Source organism: Astyanax mexicanus, chromosome 1, assembly GCF_023375975.1.
Source record: "Astyanax mexicanus isolate ESR-SI-001 chromosome 1, AstMex3_surface, whole genome shotgun sequence".
NCBI classification, from domain to species: domain Eukaryota; kingdom Metazoa; phylum Chordata; class Actinopteri; order Characiformes; family Acestrorhamphidae; genus Astyanax; species Astyanax mexicanus.
This window is the reverse complement of record NC_064408.1, coordinates 42,147,910-42,164,085: the sequence shown is the minus strand read 5'-3', so window position 1 is coordinate 42,164,085 and position 16,176 is coordinate 42,147,910. Positions and strand designations below refer to the sequence as shown.

Sequence of the window (16,176 nt, the reverse complement as noted above, 5' to 3'; positions counted from 1 at the left end):
ACTACCGCGTAATTATCAGGCTTTATATCAGGGACACACACATACACACATCTATATGTGAAATTGTGTATGTTTTGTAGTTATTAATGTTTGTCTGTTAGTCTATGTGAATATATTCAAGAACGTTGCAGAGTTTCTAACTGTCTATCTGTCTGTGTATAAGTATGCAGTGTGTGTGTGTGTACACATGTGTTTGTGTGTTTCTTTTACCTGCAGTGCTGTTGACACATGACAGGAAGTGTCATCACTCAGTGGCCGTGGCCCACTGATACCGTAAGTAGGTGGGCACTGCAGCGAGTGGGCGGAGTTTCTTCTGCCGTAGAAAGCTGTTTGGACAGTGATGGTGGTCCTGGGTGGGCACCGTACAGTCAGTAGGTCTCCGTCACACGCTTCTTCCGTGTAATTCCTCAACACACGTGATAGATAACCTGTAAAAGAGCAGCAGCAGAAGAGTAAACCTCTGACCTCATCACAGTTCATTTAGAATATTCAGAGCACCAGGAAATCTAAAGCTCCACCATTGACAGATGAACTAAGTTTATCATAATTAAATTTCATTTGATTCTGATTCTTGTCCAAATTATTATGGGAATCGCAACACCTTCCCAATCTGCATTGTGAAATTACACAATATTTAGCACACAATTATTTATGGAAGAGAAGTTTCATCATGATTAAATTTAAATAAATTCCAGTTCTTTAAGAAACAACTCAAATAACTTTTAATGAAATATGTTATTACACATGTAATTAAAATTCAGTTCAATTTGATTATGATTCTTTATGAAATTATTTAATCCAACAGAAAACCTCAAATTCTATCACACAGTCAACTAATTTGATACTGATTCTTCACCAAAAAACACTTTTTACAAGTTGCAAATATGTCTATTAAAGAACCTTAACATTTGATTTTTCTGACAAACGTTGATTTTAACCACTAATTGATTCAGTTATGAATATTTCAAAGTAAATAACATTTTAAATAATAAATATTTTTTAAAAAGACCTGTGAACAAATGTGACGAATCGAGGAACACTGTAGTTTCAGAACATAGTGCCTTTTCAATAATTAAAATATTTTAATTATACACAAAAAAACACAGTTATAACAGGTAGGGTAAAAAAAATAGCAAATGTTTGATGTTTTAAGAAAATGTTGGAACATGTATGAGGAATATTTAGCAAATCACTCATTTAAAATATAAGTCTACAGTATGAATAAAACTCTCATGTGTGATAATGCTGTTGAATATGCTGATATTATGGTAAAATTGGTTTAAATAAAACTTTACCCTTATTGAAGCTACCTTGCTTTACCTCGCTCTACCTCCAGTCTCGCTGTGTCATGTGATCACACTTTGCAGTGTGAGGTGCTCCCTCTGTTGCTGCATGTGGGTAATGCAGCTTCAGTTTAGTATTATTCAAGTCATTCTTTTATCTTTTTTCCTGTGTTTACTATGAATACTCCTATTGTGATAATGATAGAAATGACTAATTCTTATTACTGATTAATCATACAGCTATAATTTAAATACAGCTTTAACCAATTAGTGTTAATGCCTGATAACTAAATATACTTTGGTATGTATGTTCTCTGAGCTCCTAGCACCTAACTAAGGACACTACACGAATTAAATTTGTCACTTTAAATATTCTGAATATGTATTCTCAGTGCTTTATACACCAGACTGTGTTTGTTGCTGAGTTTTGTAGTGTTTTGGTGTGTGTGTGTGTTAGTGTGTGTTTATGTGTGTATGTGTGTGTATGTGCAGCATTGTGGTGTGGTCACGGCAAAATCCACAGGAAACTGTGAAGGCCACATGCGGGGTGTGTTCATCCTGAAAACTATTTATAACTATTTATAACTTTATTTATTAATAACTTCTTGCATTCACCAGTACGCACCCACACACACACACACACACACACACACACACACAGTCACACACACACCCTGACTATACACACAAACAGACATACAGTCAGAGTGCAGAGAGCAGGTCATGGCTTGCCATGTGGTCATGTGTGTGTGGCCTACAAACACACAGATTGGCATTTGCCACGTCTCTCATTTAAAAGCTCATTTACCTCACACACACACACACACACACACACACACACACACACACGTGCAGACGCAGTTAAGTGTACAATGGATAAGTGTGTGTGTGTGTGTGTGTGCAGAGACAGACAGAGAGAGTTATGTCAAGACGATTCCCATTCTACTCCTTTGATTGGGCATGTGGACAAGTCCAAACAGAAAGTGAGAGAAAGAGAGACAGAGAGAGAGAGAAAAAAAGAGAGCACGAGAGAGACCAACCATGATGAAAGAAAAAGAAAAGAAAGATGCTATCAATCAGCTCCGAGAGAAACTAACAGAACCTCTCAGCTGCCTGTCTAAAGGAAAAGAAAGCCGTCATGTTTTCTTTTCATGCTCCGCCACGGCCCATCCCTCGCTTTCTTCCTCTTCTCCTTTTTCCTTAGGATTACTGAGAGCATGGCTTAAGTGTTTCAGTAAGAGGGGCAGAGAGGGAGAGAGAGAGAGAGAGAGAGAGAGAGAGAGAGAACAGAGAGAGAGAGAGAGAGAGAGAAGAGAGGGAGTGAGAGAGGGAGAGAGAAAGAGAGCGAAATCTTAGTAATCTAAAGAATTCTTCAGATTTTTCCTTTTTTTTAGTATCCCTGTGGTATAATACTGCACTACAAGTGCACCTATAAAAAGGTGCATTTCACTGAAGCCAGCGATGCTACAGTATAATGAACCATAACAACAATTGAACTGCTTTTATTTTGTTTTAAATACAAAATAAATAAATAATTGTGTTCCCAGAACCATGAAGATGGTTTTAAATTAGGGTTGCACCTAATAACAATTCTTTTTCTTTCATAATCTAAGAGATTTTTTTTATTACTATATACTAAATACTTAAATCACAGGAGTAATTTGTAGTTAAGGTAAGTTAAGGTGTATATATAAATTAATTACCTCTTTATCACAAATTAAAGACACTCTTGACAAAAGTTAGTCTGATACAGGTTTAACTAATAAATTATAGTAACATTTTCATAGCACCATCTCTTTAAACTGAAGAAGAAGATGTCAGATTCCAAACAAGTGTTAGCTGATGGATGGTATCTGGGGTCTGTGATCAGTCATTTGATTTTTCACCAAATAGTTCCTTTAAAATGCAGTAAACCTACTCCTGCAAGCCCACATGTGAGCGCACACACACACACACGCTCTCTAGAAGACCTTGCTTGCTCCTCAGTGAGCCTAATGGAAACAGAGTAAACAACAGAGACCCTCAGCTTCTCATCATAAAGAGCAGAGTTAAACACATGCTGACACTCAGAGAGAAGAACAAGGCTCAGAGAACGGAAGTGTAACATTTCAGACGAGCTTATCAGCCTGTAAGACAGAGAATGAGGACATCCATCAGGAACTGTTAACAGACCCTTGAGTCAGTAACAGCTGATAAGGTGGAGTTGGCTTTGTAAGTAAAGGGTCAGTTTTAAAGGGTCAATATCATGAACACCTTATTGTTTGTCCTTGTTTCTTGCCTTAAATTAAAGAAATATATTGTACAAAACATTGTATGTAAAAATGCAAACACAATTAAACTTTCAACACACATCATTCACTCTCCAGTCCATACAGTCTATTAGTGTCATCCTCACAATGTGCACATGCACAATAGTTACATTGCTTGGCATGCATAAGTATCCACAAAAAAATAAACATTAAGAGACCAATTCAGTTTCTGAATCAGTTTCTCTAATTTTGCTATTTATAGGTATATATTTTTGAGTAAAATTAACATTGTTGTTTTGTTCTATAAACTACAGACAACATTTCTCCCAAATTCCAAATAAAATATATTGTTATTTAGAGCATTTATTTGCAGAAAATGAGAAATGGCTGAAATAACAAATAATATGTAGAGCTTTCAGACCTCAAATAATGCAAAGAAAACACATTCTTATTCATTAAGTTTTAAGAGTCCAGAAATCAATGGTTGGTGGAATAACCCTGGTTTTTAATCACAGTTTCCATGCATCTTGGCATATTCTCCTCCACCAGTCTTACACACTGCTTTTGGATAACTTTATTTCACTCCTGGTGCAAAATTCAAGCAGTTCAGCTTGGTTTGATGGAATGTGATCATCCATCTTCCTCTTAAATATATATTCTAGACGTTTTCAATTTGGTAAAATCAAGTAAAACATCATAATTAGGTGGTCTCTTACTTTTTCCAGAGCTGTATATATACATATATCTGCCTACCCAGCATGTAGCAGTTTTACGCTGTCCATTCCTACTAAAGTTGTTTAAACATGGGCAGCTTTTTTACTGAGGTGCAATTCAGACATACCAAATGTGGCAAGTTTAAAAATGTCATTTACACACCATTTTACTTGACTTACTATCTTTATCTTTGACAGTGTTGTGTGTTTTTTCAAATTGATTTTTAATTTCATGATGTCTCTTAATATTAAACTCCTTAATTACGGCAACTTTTAGACTCTTTGGCCCGTTTTTCTGCGCTAGAAATGCACACTCTCTCCGCTTTTACACTCTTTTGCCTCGTTTTTCTGTGCTAGAAATGCGCACTCTCTCTGCTTTTAGACTCTTTTGCCCCGTTTTTCTGCGCTAGAAATGCGCACTCTCTCCGCTTTTAGACTCTTTTGCCTCGTTTTTCTGTGCTAGAAATGCGCACTCTCTCTGCTTTTAGACTCTTTGGCTTCGTTTTTCTGTGCTAGAAATGCGCACTCTCTCTGCTTTTAGACTCTTTTGCTTCGTTTTTCTGCGCTAGAAATGCACACCCTCTCTGCTTTTAGACTCTTTTTCCCCGTTTACTGCACTAGAAATGCGCATCCTCTCTGCTTTTAGACTCTTTTGCCCCTTTTTTCTGCGCTAGAAATGCGCACTCTCTCTGCTTTTACACTCTTTTGCCCCTTTTTTCTGCGCTAGAAATGCACACCCTCTCTGCTTTTAGACTCTTTTTCCCCGTTTACTGCACTAGAAATGCGCATCCTCTCTGCTTTTAGACTCTTTTGCCCCGTTTTTCTGCGCCAGAAATGCGCACCCTCTCCGCTTTTAGACTCTTTTGCCCCGTTTTTCTGCACCAGAAATGCGCACCCTCTCAACTTTGAATCTCACATTATAAAAACCTGCTTAACAGCTGGCCAACTTTCATTCTAATTCGAAAATACCTCGCGGGCTGCTCCAAAAAGGAAACGGGCCGCAAATGGCCAGCGGTCCGTAGTTTGGACACCCCTGCTGTAGATTGAAATATATTAAGTTCCTGCACAACTTCAGGACAGAAATGTCCAATCTATCTGGCACCCACCATCAGATCACCATCAGAACTCCAAAAATGTATGCTGGAGATTGTTCAACCTCACTCACAATACAACACCTCATATGATAACAACAGGTGTCAATAGGTCGCTCCCTAGTCGTAAACTGAGATAACTGAGATGATCAATTTACATAGTGCTATCCCATGATTTTGGCACACCAGTGTATTTTGATAAAAAAAATGTAAACTGTCTTGACAGTACTCAAAAGAATGAACTGGTTTCCAGTAAATAAGTCATTCAAAAAGAGGCCACCATTAATAAACATCCAGCGTCTAAAGCCCCCCGGCAGAGATATCTATCAAACTATTTTGTTTATGGCAGCTGTAAACCAGCCGAAACATCAAAATCAGCTCAGGCTAATCTTCAGACAGTGTTTAATATCCCTCTTTATTACGCTAATTTAGTGGAAAGATAAGAGGGAATGATAAACCAGCACAAGGAATGTGTATGTGTGTGTGTGTGAGTGTGTGTGTGTCTGTGTACCCCCTTGGTTACCCATTACCAGGGCAAACTCACTGGCATTCACCACAACATTCCACACCAGTTTGTGTGTCTGTGTCTGTGTGTGTATGTGAACAAACTTGGCAATCTGCCCATTAAGACCACACACAGACAGAATCGGCATGGCAGCGCGGCTGGCACAAACTCCAGATATATTTAACCCCTCAAAGCCAACGCGAAAAGAAGCTAAATTTATTCAGCTCTTTTTTCAAATAATGGAACACACACAGTCACTATCCCAATGTAGTCAATACAATAAAGTCAGTGATCAGCCAAGACATATGTAGATTCTAAAAGTGTATCTCCCTCATACAGGAGGCTAATTTAGATTAGAAGTCCTGAGAGTATTACAGTAACTGTCATCCCACACTCACTTTAAACTGTGTGAGGTGTTCAGTAATCCAAATTAGTAATGTCCAAAATTAGATTTTGTTCTCTAGATTGTATCCATATAATTTTTGATTGACTCTGGACAGCCAGAAGCCATATGAAAACCAAAGCCATGTTTAGATGTGGTTTTGTAGATTTGTACAGATGTACAGATTGTACAGTTTCTTAATCTGAATGCTCTAAATGTTAGTTACTAAAACCTGTGTTGTTACATCAGCAGCCCATGCCAGACAAATCTGAATTACTTGAAAAATAAAATATATGGTGCAGATACTCTTGAGATCTGTGCAGATCTGATTTGAGAAACAAAAAAATTTTGGAGTCTGAACACAAACTATGAGACTTGCTAATGTGGTTTCTGACGCTATATTGCTTTGATCAGGCTGATAAGATCTTGACTAAGACTGTCCACGCCATTATTTGTAATTATTAATTGATGAGATTGGATTTATATACGGACTTCACAAATATCTGGCTGCTGTGGTAAGAAGATCTACAACAGTAAACTTTTTTTTGTACCCCATCCATCAATCTGGATTTAATGAGACTGATATAATTCTATTTTAAACTCTATTTATGGCCTCCATCCTTGTGGTTGGACACGTGCTGTGCACCTCAGTCCAGCACAGTTGGCTCAGCTCTTGATCGGTCCAAAGGTGAGACAGCGCGCAGATGGGGGTGGGACTGGTGACGTCATGGGCCCTGCATTGTTTAATATCGCGATATATATAGCTGAAAAAAGAACATTTGCAATGTAATCTTTTTCCAATATCCTGCAGCCCTAATTTACTCACATTTCAACCCGCCTCCAAATGCGTTTTGGATCCCATTAGCAAAAATCTGATCTTATATGGTTTCTGGCTGTTCAGACTATCAAACCTTAAACTGTATATTTTATTCAGATTTGCCGAAAATTGGATCTGGGCTGGCAGTCTGAACATAACCTAAGACACTCTGTTATGCAGAGCTGCCAAACTTTGAATTTTTCTGGAGTGATATTAATGCTAGATTAGTCCTGGAAAAGAAGGTTGTGGGGGTGGGTTTTAGAGGGTTTAGCATGATTAGGTTAAATTAATTAATTAATTATTTTTTTATGCACTATTTAGTTTAGAAGAGGAGTGTCTTCATTGGCAATGATATAAAGAACACATGTATCAGCTGTGACAAACTCTCTAGTTAGCATGCTCTCCACTTCTCCTTCAGAGAGCCATTATAACCATTCCAGAATATGTTTAACTAATATAATCCCACACATTTAGGACATTTAATCAGTAGTAAAGTTGTTCTAGAGGAGAATTAGGTCATTCAAATGCATGACAAATGGCACCTGCCGCACAACATAACATTTTTCACAACCAATACCTATAAAAGTGGACAAAAAAGTACATAACCTTAATGTTTATTCAACTTCTTAGCTAAATTAGCTGTGTAATTGCAGTGCTTCACCAGATAAACATATAATAAAGCAAAAAAAGACATGTTGGGGGACTTTTACTCTCTCGGCTACGTATACAGTTGTATGACACCTGTAGCATGTAGCATCCTGAATGGTCCTAAACATTTAGGAGGAGAATACGGGAAAGCCTGAGAGGAACAATATTGCACTGGGCCCCCTGTGTTATGATCAGATGACATGTCATGTGATATCAGGTTAATAGGATGGAATGTGGAGGACCTCTTCACGCCCACATGCATTCTCACATACATACACAACTCAGAATTCAGGGCTTCACAAATACATAAAAATCCATACAGGATTCGGGATCATATGATATATAAACATGCATGTATACATTATCTGGCTACATGTCCCAGCAAATATACAGCTCTGGAAAAAAATACGAGACCACTTAAAATGATATATTTCTTTGATGTTACCCAATTGAAAACCTCCGGAATATAATCAAGAGAAAGAGGGATGGTCACAACCATCCGTCAAACCAAGCTGAACTGCTTGAATTTTTGCACCAGAAGTGGCATAAAGCTATCCAAAAGCAATGTGTAAGACTGGTGGAGGAGAACATGCAAGATGCATGAAAACTGTGATTAAAACCAGGGTTATTCCACCAAATATTGATTTCTGAATTCTTAAAACTTTATGAATATGAACTAGTTTTTTTTTGCATTATTTGAGAGTCTGAAAGCTCTGCATCTTATTTTGTTATTTCAGCCATTTCTAATTTTCTGCAAATAAATGCTCTAAATGACAATATTTGTTATTTGGAATTTGGTAGAAATGTTATCCATAGTTTATAGAATAAAACAACAATGTTCATTTTACTCAAACATTTACCTATAAATAGCAAAATCAGAGAAAATGATTTAGAAACTGAAGTGGTCTTTTAATTTTTCCAGAGCTGTATGTGTCATGTCTGGTGCTGAAAGCACGTCTGTGTCTCCCACATCCAGCTCTATCTGCGATTCTCACAGTAACAACTACAATACCCAGAACGCACCACTCCATGACACAACACACACTCCCGATCACATGACACGTCACATGACGCCACCAGGAAGTCCCGAGTACTGATTACTCAGTGTATTTAAGGACCATGCTCACACTCACACCTCGCCGAGTATCTGTTTGGTAATCCTACAATACAAAGCGTTTCTCTTGCCCTTGCTATTTTCCGTGTATGATCCTGTTTTTGTTTTCTACCGACTTTGATTTTTGCCTGCTCCCTTGTGTTGGATTACCGTGTATGACCTGGACTGTTTATTGTACTCTGGATTTTTGCCTACCCTGTGATACTGCCTACCCGTGTATGAACTCTGGACTGTCCTCCGGTTATGGTATGGTTTCTCTACACTGTGCATTTTTGGTACTGACCCTGTTTCTGTTGACTACCCCTGTCTACTCTATAACTTTAATAAAAGTTATTTTATTGTATCTGCACCAGTCTCATTCCTGTCTGGCCCTGACAAGATACTCGGCCGTAATGACAGAGACTGCGGATACTGAGTCTATTAAGTCTGGTTTGGCTAACCAGGGTCGGCTTCTAGGTCAGCACCAGCAAACGCTCGCTGGTGTGACCCAAGCTGTTGATGAGCTAGCACGCCACCAGGTTAACCAACAGCAGCAGCTAGCCGATATTATGAGTCACCTCCGGGGTTTGTCCACCCAGAACCCTAGCCCAGTGGTTAGTCCTGTAGCCAGTCCTAACAAACCCACTACTCCCTTTTTCGCTGTGTGTAAACCAGAGGTCTATGACGGTAACACTGAGAAGTGTAATGGATTTCTGCTCCAGTGCTCCGTGTTTTTTAGCAACTCACCTCCTGCTTCTGATAAAGCTAAAATCGGGTTTATAATTTCTCGGTTGTCTGGCAAGGCTTTGGACTGGGCTACAGCTATTTGGGAAAGCATTTCTGAATCCAGCTACGACACTTTTTTGTCTATTTTTCGCAGTGTTTTTGATCATACACGCTATGGGCAATCTAATGGAGAGCTTCTGATTTCCTTGAAGCAAGGTAAACTATCTGTGGCAGCCTTTGCTCTGGAGTTCCGTACGTTAGCTGCTAGCAGCGGTTGGAACGACCCTGCTCTCATCTCCATGTTTCGACACGGACTTAACTCCGAGATTCAAAGAGAACTAGCATGCAAAGACGACTCACTCACCCTGGATCAGCTGATCGCTCTGTCTATCCGTCTGGATCAGCTCCTTTCCCGTAAGCCCAAAGCTGTTAGCCACACTCCTGTGGTTCGCCCTGCACAACTCCAGTCCGGGAATCCAGTTCCAGAATCTGTGCCTGCACCCAGCCCTGAGCCCATGGACATCACACGATCCAGACTATCCGTCGCTGAGAGGCAGCGTCGCATACGCCTTCACCTGTGCCTCTATTGTGGTGGTCCAGATCATCTAAGGGCTAACTGTGAACTCCGGCCCAATTCTGCTCAAGCGTCTGCTCTGGGACAGCGCGTGGAGAGTACTCCACGCGCTAACGTGGTATGTACCCCTGTTTCTGAACTTAAAGAAAAATGTTTCGTGTTGCCTGTTATTATCACCACTCCAACGGATGTGTTTTGTGTCTCAGCGCTTGTAGATTCTGGGTCGGAGGGGAACTTTATCAGCCTGGATCTGGTGGAGGAGTACGCCATACCCACGAAGGATCTCCCTAGGCCTATCCCCATCCATGCCATTGATGGAAAGACTGTACGCTCCAAACCTGTGACCCAGCAGACTCTTCCTCTCACCCTTCAGGCCAGCTTTCTACATGTGGAACAGCTCTCTCTCTATGTGCTCCCACGCACGGAACATCCACTGGTTTTGGGAGCGCCATGGCTAAAGACACACGACCCCGTCATTTCATGGAGCCTGGGAGACATCACTGCCTGGTCTCCTTTCTGTCGTGAGAACTGTTTATCTTTAAATTCACTCTCTTTGCAATCTACCTCTGTTGAAAGCCCTAATTCTGTAGATACCCCTGCTATTCCCTCCGAGTACTATGATTTTTCTGATGTGTTTAGTAAATCTAAAGCTACCGAGTTACCTCCGCATCGCCCCTATGATTGCTCTATTGATTTAATAGAGGGTTCTGTACTGCCCAAAGCTCGTGTGTACCCATTGTCTCGTGATGAGGAGAAGGCTATGGAAGAGTATGTTAGTGAAGCTCTGGCGCAAGGTTTCATCCGCCCATCCAAATCCCCTGTTGGTTCCGGTTTCTTCTTCGTGAAGAAGAAGGATGGGGGTTTGAGACCCTGCATAGATTACAGAGGCTTAAACGACATTACCAAAAAGTTCGCTTACCCGCTCCCGTTAATCCCAGCAGCATTAGAACAGTTACGTAATGCCGTGTACTTCACCAAACTCGATCTCCGTAGTGCTTATAACCTCATTCGCATCAGGGAGGGTGACGAATGGAAAACAGCGTTTTCCACCACCAACGGCCACTATGAATACCTGGTCATGAGTTACGGTCTTGCTAACGCCCCAGCCATATTCCAGTCCTTTATGAACGACATATTTCGTGACCTAATTAATCACTCTGTTGTCCTTTTTATAGACGACATCCTTATCTATTCCCCAGATCTCCCCACACACATACAGCATGTCCGCCAAGTTCTCCAACGCCTGAGAGAACATAGCCTGTTTGCCAAAGCCGAGAAATGTGAGTTCCACACGCAAAGGGTCACATTTCTCGGCTATGTTATCAGTTCCTCCGGTGTCCTGATGGACGATGAGAAAGTTACTGCCGTTACTAATTGGCCTGTGCCCCAGACCATTAAAGAACTCCAGCGATTCCTTGGCTTCGCTAATTTTTATAGGCGGTTCATCCGTAACTTTAGCTCCATTGCTGCGCCCCTTACTGCCCTCACTAAAGGGGCTGCTAAAATCCTGAAGTGGTCAACCGAAGCGGATCGCGCTTTCTGTGAGCTGAAAGCTGCGTTCATTTCAGCCCCTGTACTTAGGCACCCTAATCCCGAGTTGCCCTTCGTAGTGGAAGTGGACGCTTCCGAATCGGGTGTTGGCGCGGTTCTCTCTCAGCGTAGTGGGTCGCCACCCAAATTGTTTCCTGTAGCCTTCTTCTCACGCAAGCTTTCCCCTGCGGAGCGTAACTATGGGATAGGGGATAGGGAACTTCTTGCTGTGAAATTAGCTCTAGAAGAATGGCGTCACTGGCTGGAGGGGTCCGTTCATCCGTTTACTGTGTATACTGATCACAAGAATTTGGAATACCTCCGCACGGCTAAACGACTTAATCCGAGACAAGCACGTTGGTCTCTTTTCTTCTCTCGATTTAACTTCTCGATCTCGTTCCGTCCGGGAAACCGTAACACTAAAGCTGATGCGCTGTCCAGGGTTTACAGCACTGTGGACAGCGCATCCCAGCCCCAGGAGGCTGAACGCATTCTTCCTCCCTCTGTTCAGATCGCAGCCATTCAATGGGAGTTAGACGATCAGATTCGCCAAAGTAACGCTAATCAGCCCGATTCTGAGGACTGTCCTCAGGGTAAAACGTTCGTACCCGTCCAGTTTCGAGACAGGCTCATCACCTGGGCTCATTCCGCTTTAACCTCTGGTCATCCTGGTGTCACACGCACGTTACAATTACTCTCTGCCCGTTACTGGTGGAATTCTATGCGTGCTGATGTTCACTCATTCGTTACCTCCTGCTCTGTTTGTGCGCAATGTAAAACACCTAAAACCCTTCCAGCCGGTAAGCTACTACCTCTCCCTGTACCTGAGAGACCTTGGTCGCATATTGCTGTTGATTTTGTCACTGATCTGCCTGTATCTGAGGGTTATACTACAGTTCTCACTGTTGTTGATCGTTTCTCTAGAGGGGTTAAATTTATTCCATTCCCAGCTCTGCCTACTGCCTTCCAAACTGCTCAAGCTATTTATATGCATGTATTTAGACACTTTGGTATCCCCGAAGATATTTTGTCTGACCGTGGTCCTCAATTTACCTCTCGTGTGTGGAAGGCATTTTTTGAACATCTCGGTGTACATGTCAGTCTCACTTCTGGTTTCCACCCTACATGTAATGGTCAATGTGAGAGGGTTAATCAGGAACTCGGGAAATTCCTCCGCACATACTGCTTCAAACATCCCACCGATTGGTCACAATACCTCGTTTGGGCTGAAATTGCACAAAACTCCCTAGTTAATACTACCTCTGGCCTCACCCCCTTTCAGTGTGTTCTGGGTTTTCAGCCTCCTCTAGCTCCCTGGACAGCGGTGTCCACTGATGTGCCGGCTGTGGATGAATGGATGAAGCGCAGTGAGCAGGTGTGGGAAGACCCGCATCGTAAAGTCTCTGAGGTACTGCGTGTGTACAAGGAGCGTGCTGACAAGCACCGTGGTGACAGCCCAGACTACCAACCAGGAGATCGGGTGTGGCTTTCTACCCGGGACTTTAGGTTTGAGGGTAGTTGTAGAAAACTCCTGCCTAAGTTTATTGGTCCTCTTAAGATTTTGTCACGTATTAATGAAGTTACTTACAAGGTGGAGTTACCCCCTCAGTATCGTATTAATAATTCTTTTCATGTATCTCTCCTCAAGCCTATGGTCCCGGGTCCGCTCGCTGACGCTGCACCGGCTGATGTTCCACCCGCGGCTGTGGAGGGGGAGGGGTCGTCCACGTATGCTGTCCGGGAGGTGCTGGATTCACGCAGACGTGGGGGTGTGCTCCAATACCTTATCGATTGGGAGGGGTATGGTCCGGAGGAGCGTTGTTGGGTGGCTGCCAAAGACGTGCTGGACCCTGCCTTGCTCGTGGAGTTTCATGCTCGTTTTCCTGGTAAGCCTGCTCCTAGGCCCCGTGGACGTCCCAAGCGTCCTCCGACCTCCTCTGCTCCAACTCGTCGGGTTTCTCGCTCTGGTGAGCCCCGTCTGTCTGGCACCTCCGCTCCGACACCTGCACCTCCCGCCGGTACTCCCTGTCCGCCGGGTGGTCGTCGCCGGGGTCGGCCCCGTTCTGCCTCCGCTCCGGGCCCTCAGGGGGAGGGTACTGTCATGTCTGGTGCTGAAAGCACGTCTGTGTCTCCCACATCCAGCTCTATCTGCGATTCTCACAGTAACAACTACAATACCCAGAACGCACCACTCCATGACACAACACACACTCCCGATCACATGACACGTCACATGACGCCACCAGGAAGTCCCGAGTACTGATTACTCAGTGTATTTAAGGACCATGCTCACACTCACACCTCGCCGAGTATCTGTTTGGTAATCCTACAATACAAAGCGTTTCTCTTGCCCTTGCTATTTTCCGTGTATGATCCTGTTTTTGTTTTCTACCGACTTTGATTTTTGCCTGCTCCCTTGTGTTGGATTACCGTGTATGACCTGGACTGTTTATTGTACTCTGGATTTTTGCCTACCCTGTGATACTGCCTACCCGTGTATGAACTCTGGACTGTCCTCCGGTTATGGTATGGTTTCTCTACACTGTGCATTTTTGGTACTGACCCTGTTTCTGTTGACTACCCCTGTCTACTCTATAACTTTAATAAAAGTTATTTTATTGTATCTGCACCAGTCTCATTCCTGTCTGGCCCTGACAGTATGTCCTGCTTTGTGAATTTCCTCAGGTCAGATGATTTGAGTACAAAGTATCGAATCAAAATCAAATGTATTTGTATAGCGCTTTTTACAACTGGTGTTGGCACAAAGCAGCTTTACAGAAACATCATCACAGGACAAAGAATCAGGCAAAACATTAAACATAGAAAATACAGAATACAGAACCCCCAGTGAGTGCGTAAAGATGCTCTCCTTTTGAATTTGCTAAAGCTAACACACGGGCCTCGAGCTAACATCTGCCTCAAGCTAATGTTCTAGCCACAAGACAACACACTAATCACAAGCTAAAGTATGTTAGCCTTAAGACAACACACTAACCACAAGTTAACACTCTTACCACAAACTAAAATTTCTGTTGCAAGCTAACTCTTTAGCCACACGGTAACATGCTACCCACAAGGTAATATGTTAGCCGCAAGCTAACATTCCAGTCACTAGCTAATATTTTAGCCACAAAGGAACATGCAAACCTTGACACAACAAATACAATGCAATCCAACTCAATCCAATTCAAAAAGCTGTACTGTTACATATGAAATTAAATACTAGTAGCTTGTAAAGTTTAAACGTTGTGTGCACCTCAAGGTGTTTTCATACCAGCACTATATAGTCTGGTAAAATGAAAACATTAATCGCACACTGGTACAGACCAAAACAAATGAATCGAGACTTATGAGAGGAGGTGGTCTTCGTCCAGTTCCAAACTAACTATGGAGTAGTTAGTCTGTGGTGAAAATATGATCCAACCTCAATCTGAGCTAAATATACTCCTCATGTTTAAGCTAAATGGCTGTTCAGGTATAGTTTAGGCTGCTATAACACCCAGTTAATTACTATAGCAATTAATAACTTCCATATCTGATGCTGCTTCATGCTATATTGCACAGTAACACCTTCTTCCTGTATTTACTTTCTTGCTCCGCCCCAGACAGCTGATTTGAGGTGACACTTTTTGTTGCACTTGTGGTTTTCCTTGTGTGAAATCGAACTAAACCAAGGTGAAAAACGCTGCAAGTTAACAAACCAGAGAATTAAACTACAGGTGTGAAAACCTTAATCTCTTAATCTACAGTAAGAGAGAGAGAGAGTGTGTGTTTGTTCCTGTGTGTGCAGTGTGTGTGTGTGTTTGTGCAGTGCTGAGGGGGGAATTACCCTGAACTGGGGTTTCCCTGTGTTTAAATGATGCTGGGCTGTGATTGGTAGAGAGGACTCAGGAGTAAATTCCTCACAGGTCCACAGTGCCATAAGCAGAAACACACACACACACTCACACACACACACTGCTGGAATGCAGACAGAGAAGGAGCGCTTATCTTTTATGTGCAATTGTCAGAGTACTCGCGTGTTTCAGACTTATGACTTATGAGTCTGAATTATTATTCAGGAATGACTGAACAAGTCAAATTTAAAAGTCTCTATAATGTGTGAACACATCCATTCCCTCCAAAACACACTCGACAACCAAAATCCCATTCACCACAACCAAAACACCAGTAGTAATTGCTGAGCACTGAATTTGCATCAGATCAGAAATAAGATTTCACTTTAACTAAACAGAGATTAATTTTTTCGGCCAAATGTAAATGCTTGAAGTTAAAATTGTATCTGTTTGAGTCTGAGTTATTTTAGTTCTACAAAAATCCATTGCTTTTTCTATAGAACTCTTTTTAGGGGGGGGAATCAAAATATTTTTGTGATCCTCTGTAAGATACAGTATAATATAACAGACAGTTAATGGTAGCTAAAACAGACTTTAAAATATAAAAGTTAAAGTCCATATTCACAAATAAATTATGAAGGTGATTGGTTTCTGCTTTGTATATGTTTTGAGTTTGATGCACAGAGTTTGATTTTTCACAGTAGATATGGTGAAATCTTTGCATTGTTA

The 16,176-nt window shown here is 41.7% G+C and overlaps 1 protein-coding gene across 1 annotated transcript in view; it reads right to left on the bottom strand.

Annotated features, from left to right (window-relative positions):
• LOC103022215 (protein eva-1 homolog C) overlaps positions 1–16,176 on the bottom strand; it is an 88,479-nt gene that overhangs the window by 55,303 nt on the left and 17,000 nt on the right. Inside the window, exon 2 of the mRNA XM_022683249.2 lies at positions 211–428. Within this exon, the coding sequence (XP_022538970.1) occupies positions 211–428 (218 nt within the window). The remainder of the gene's footprint in view (positions 1–210; positions 429–16,176) is intronic.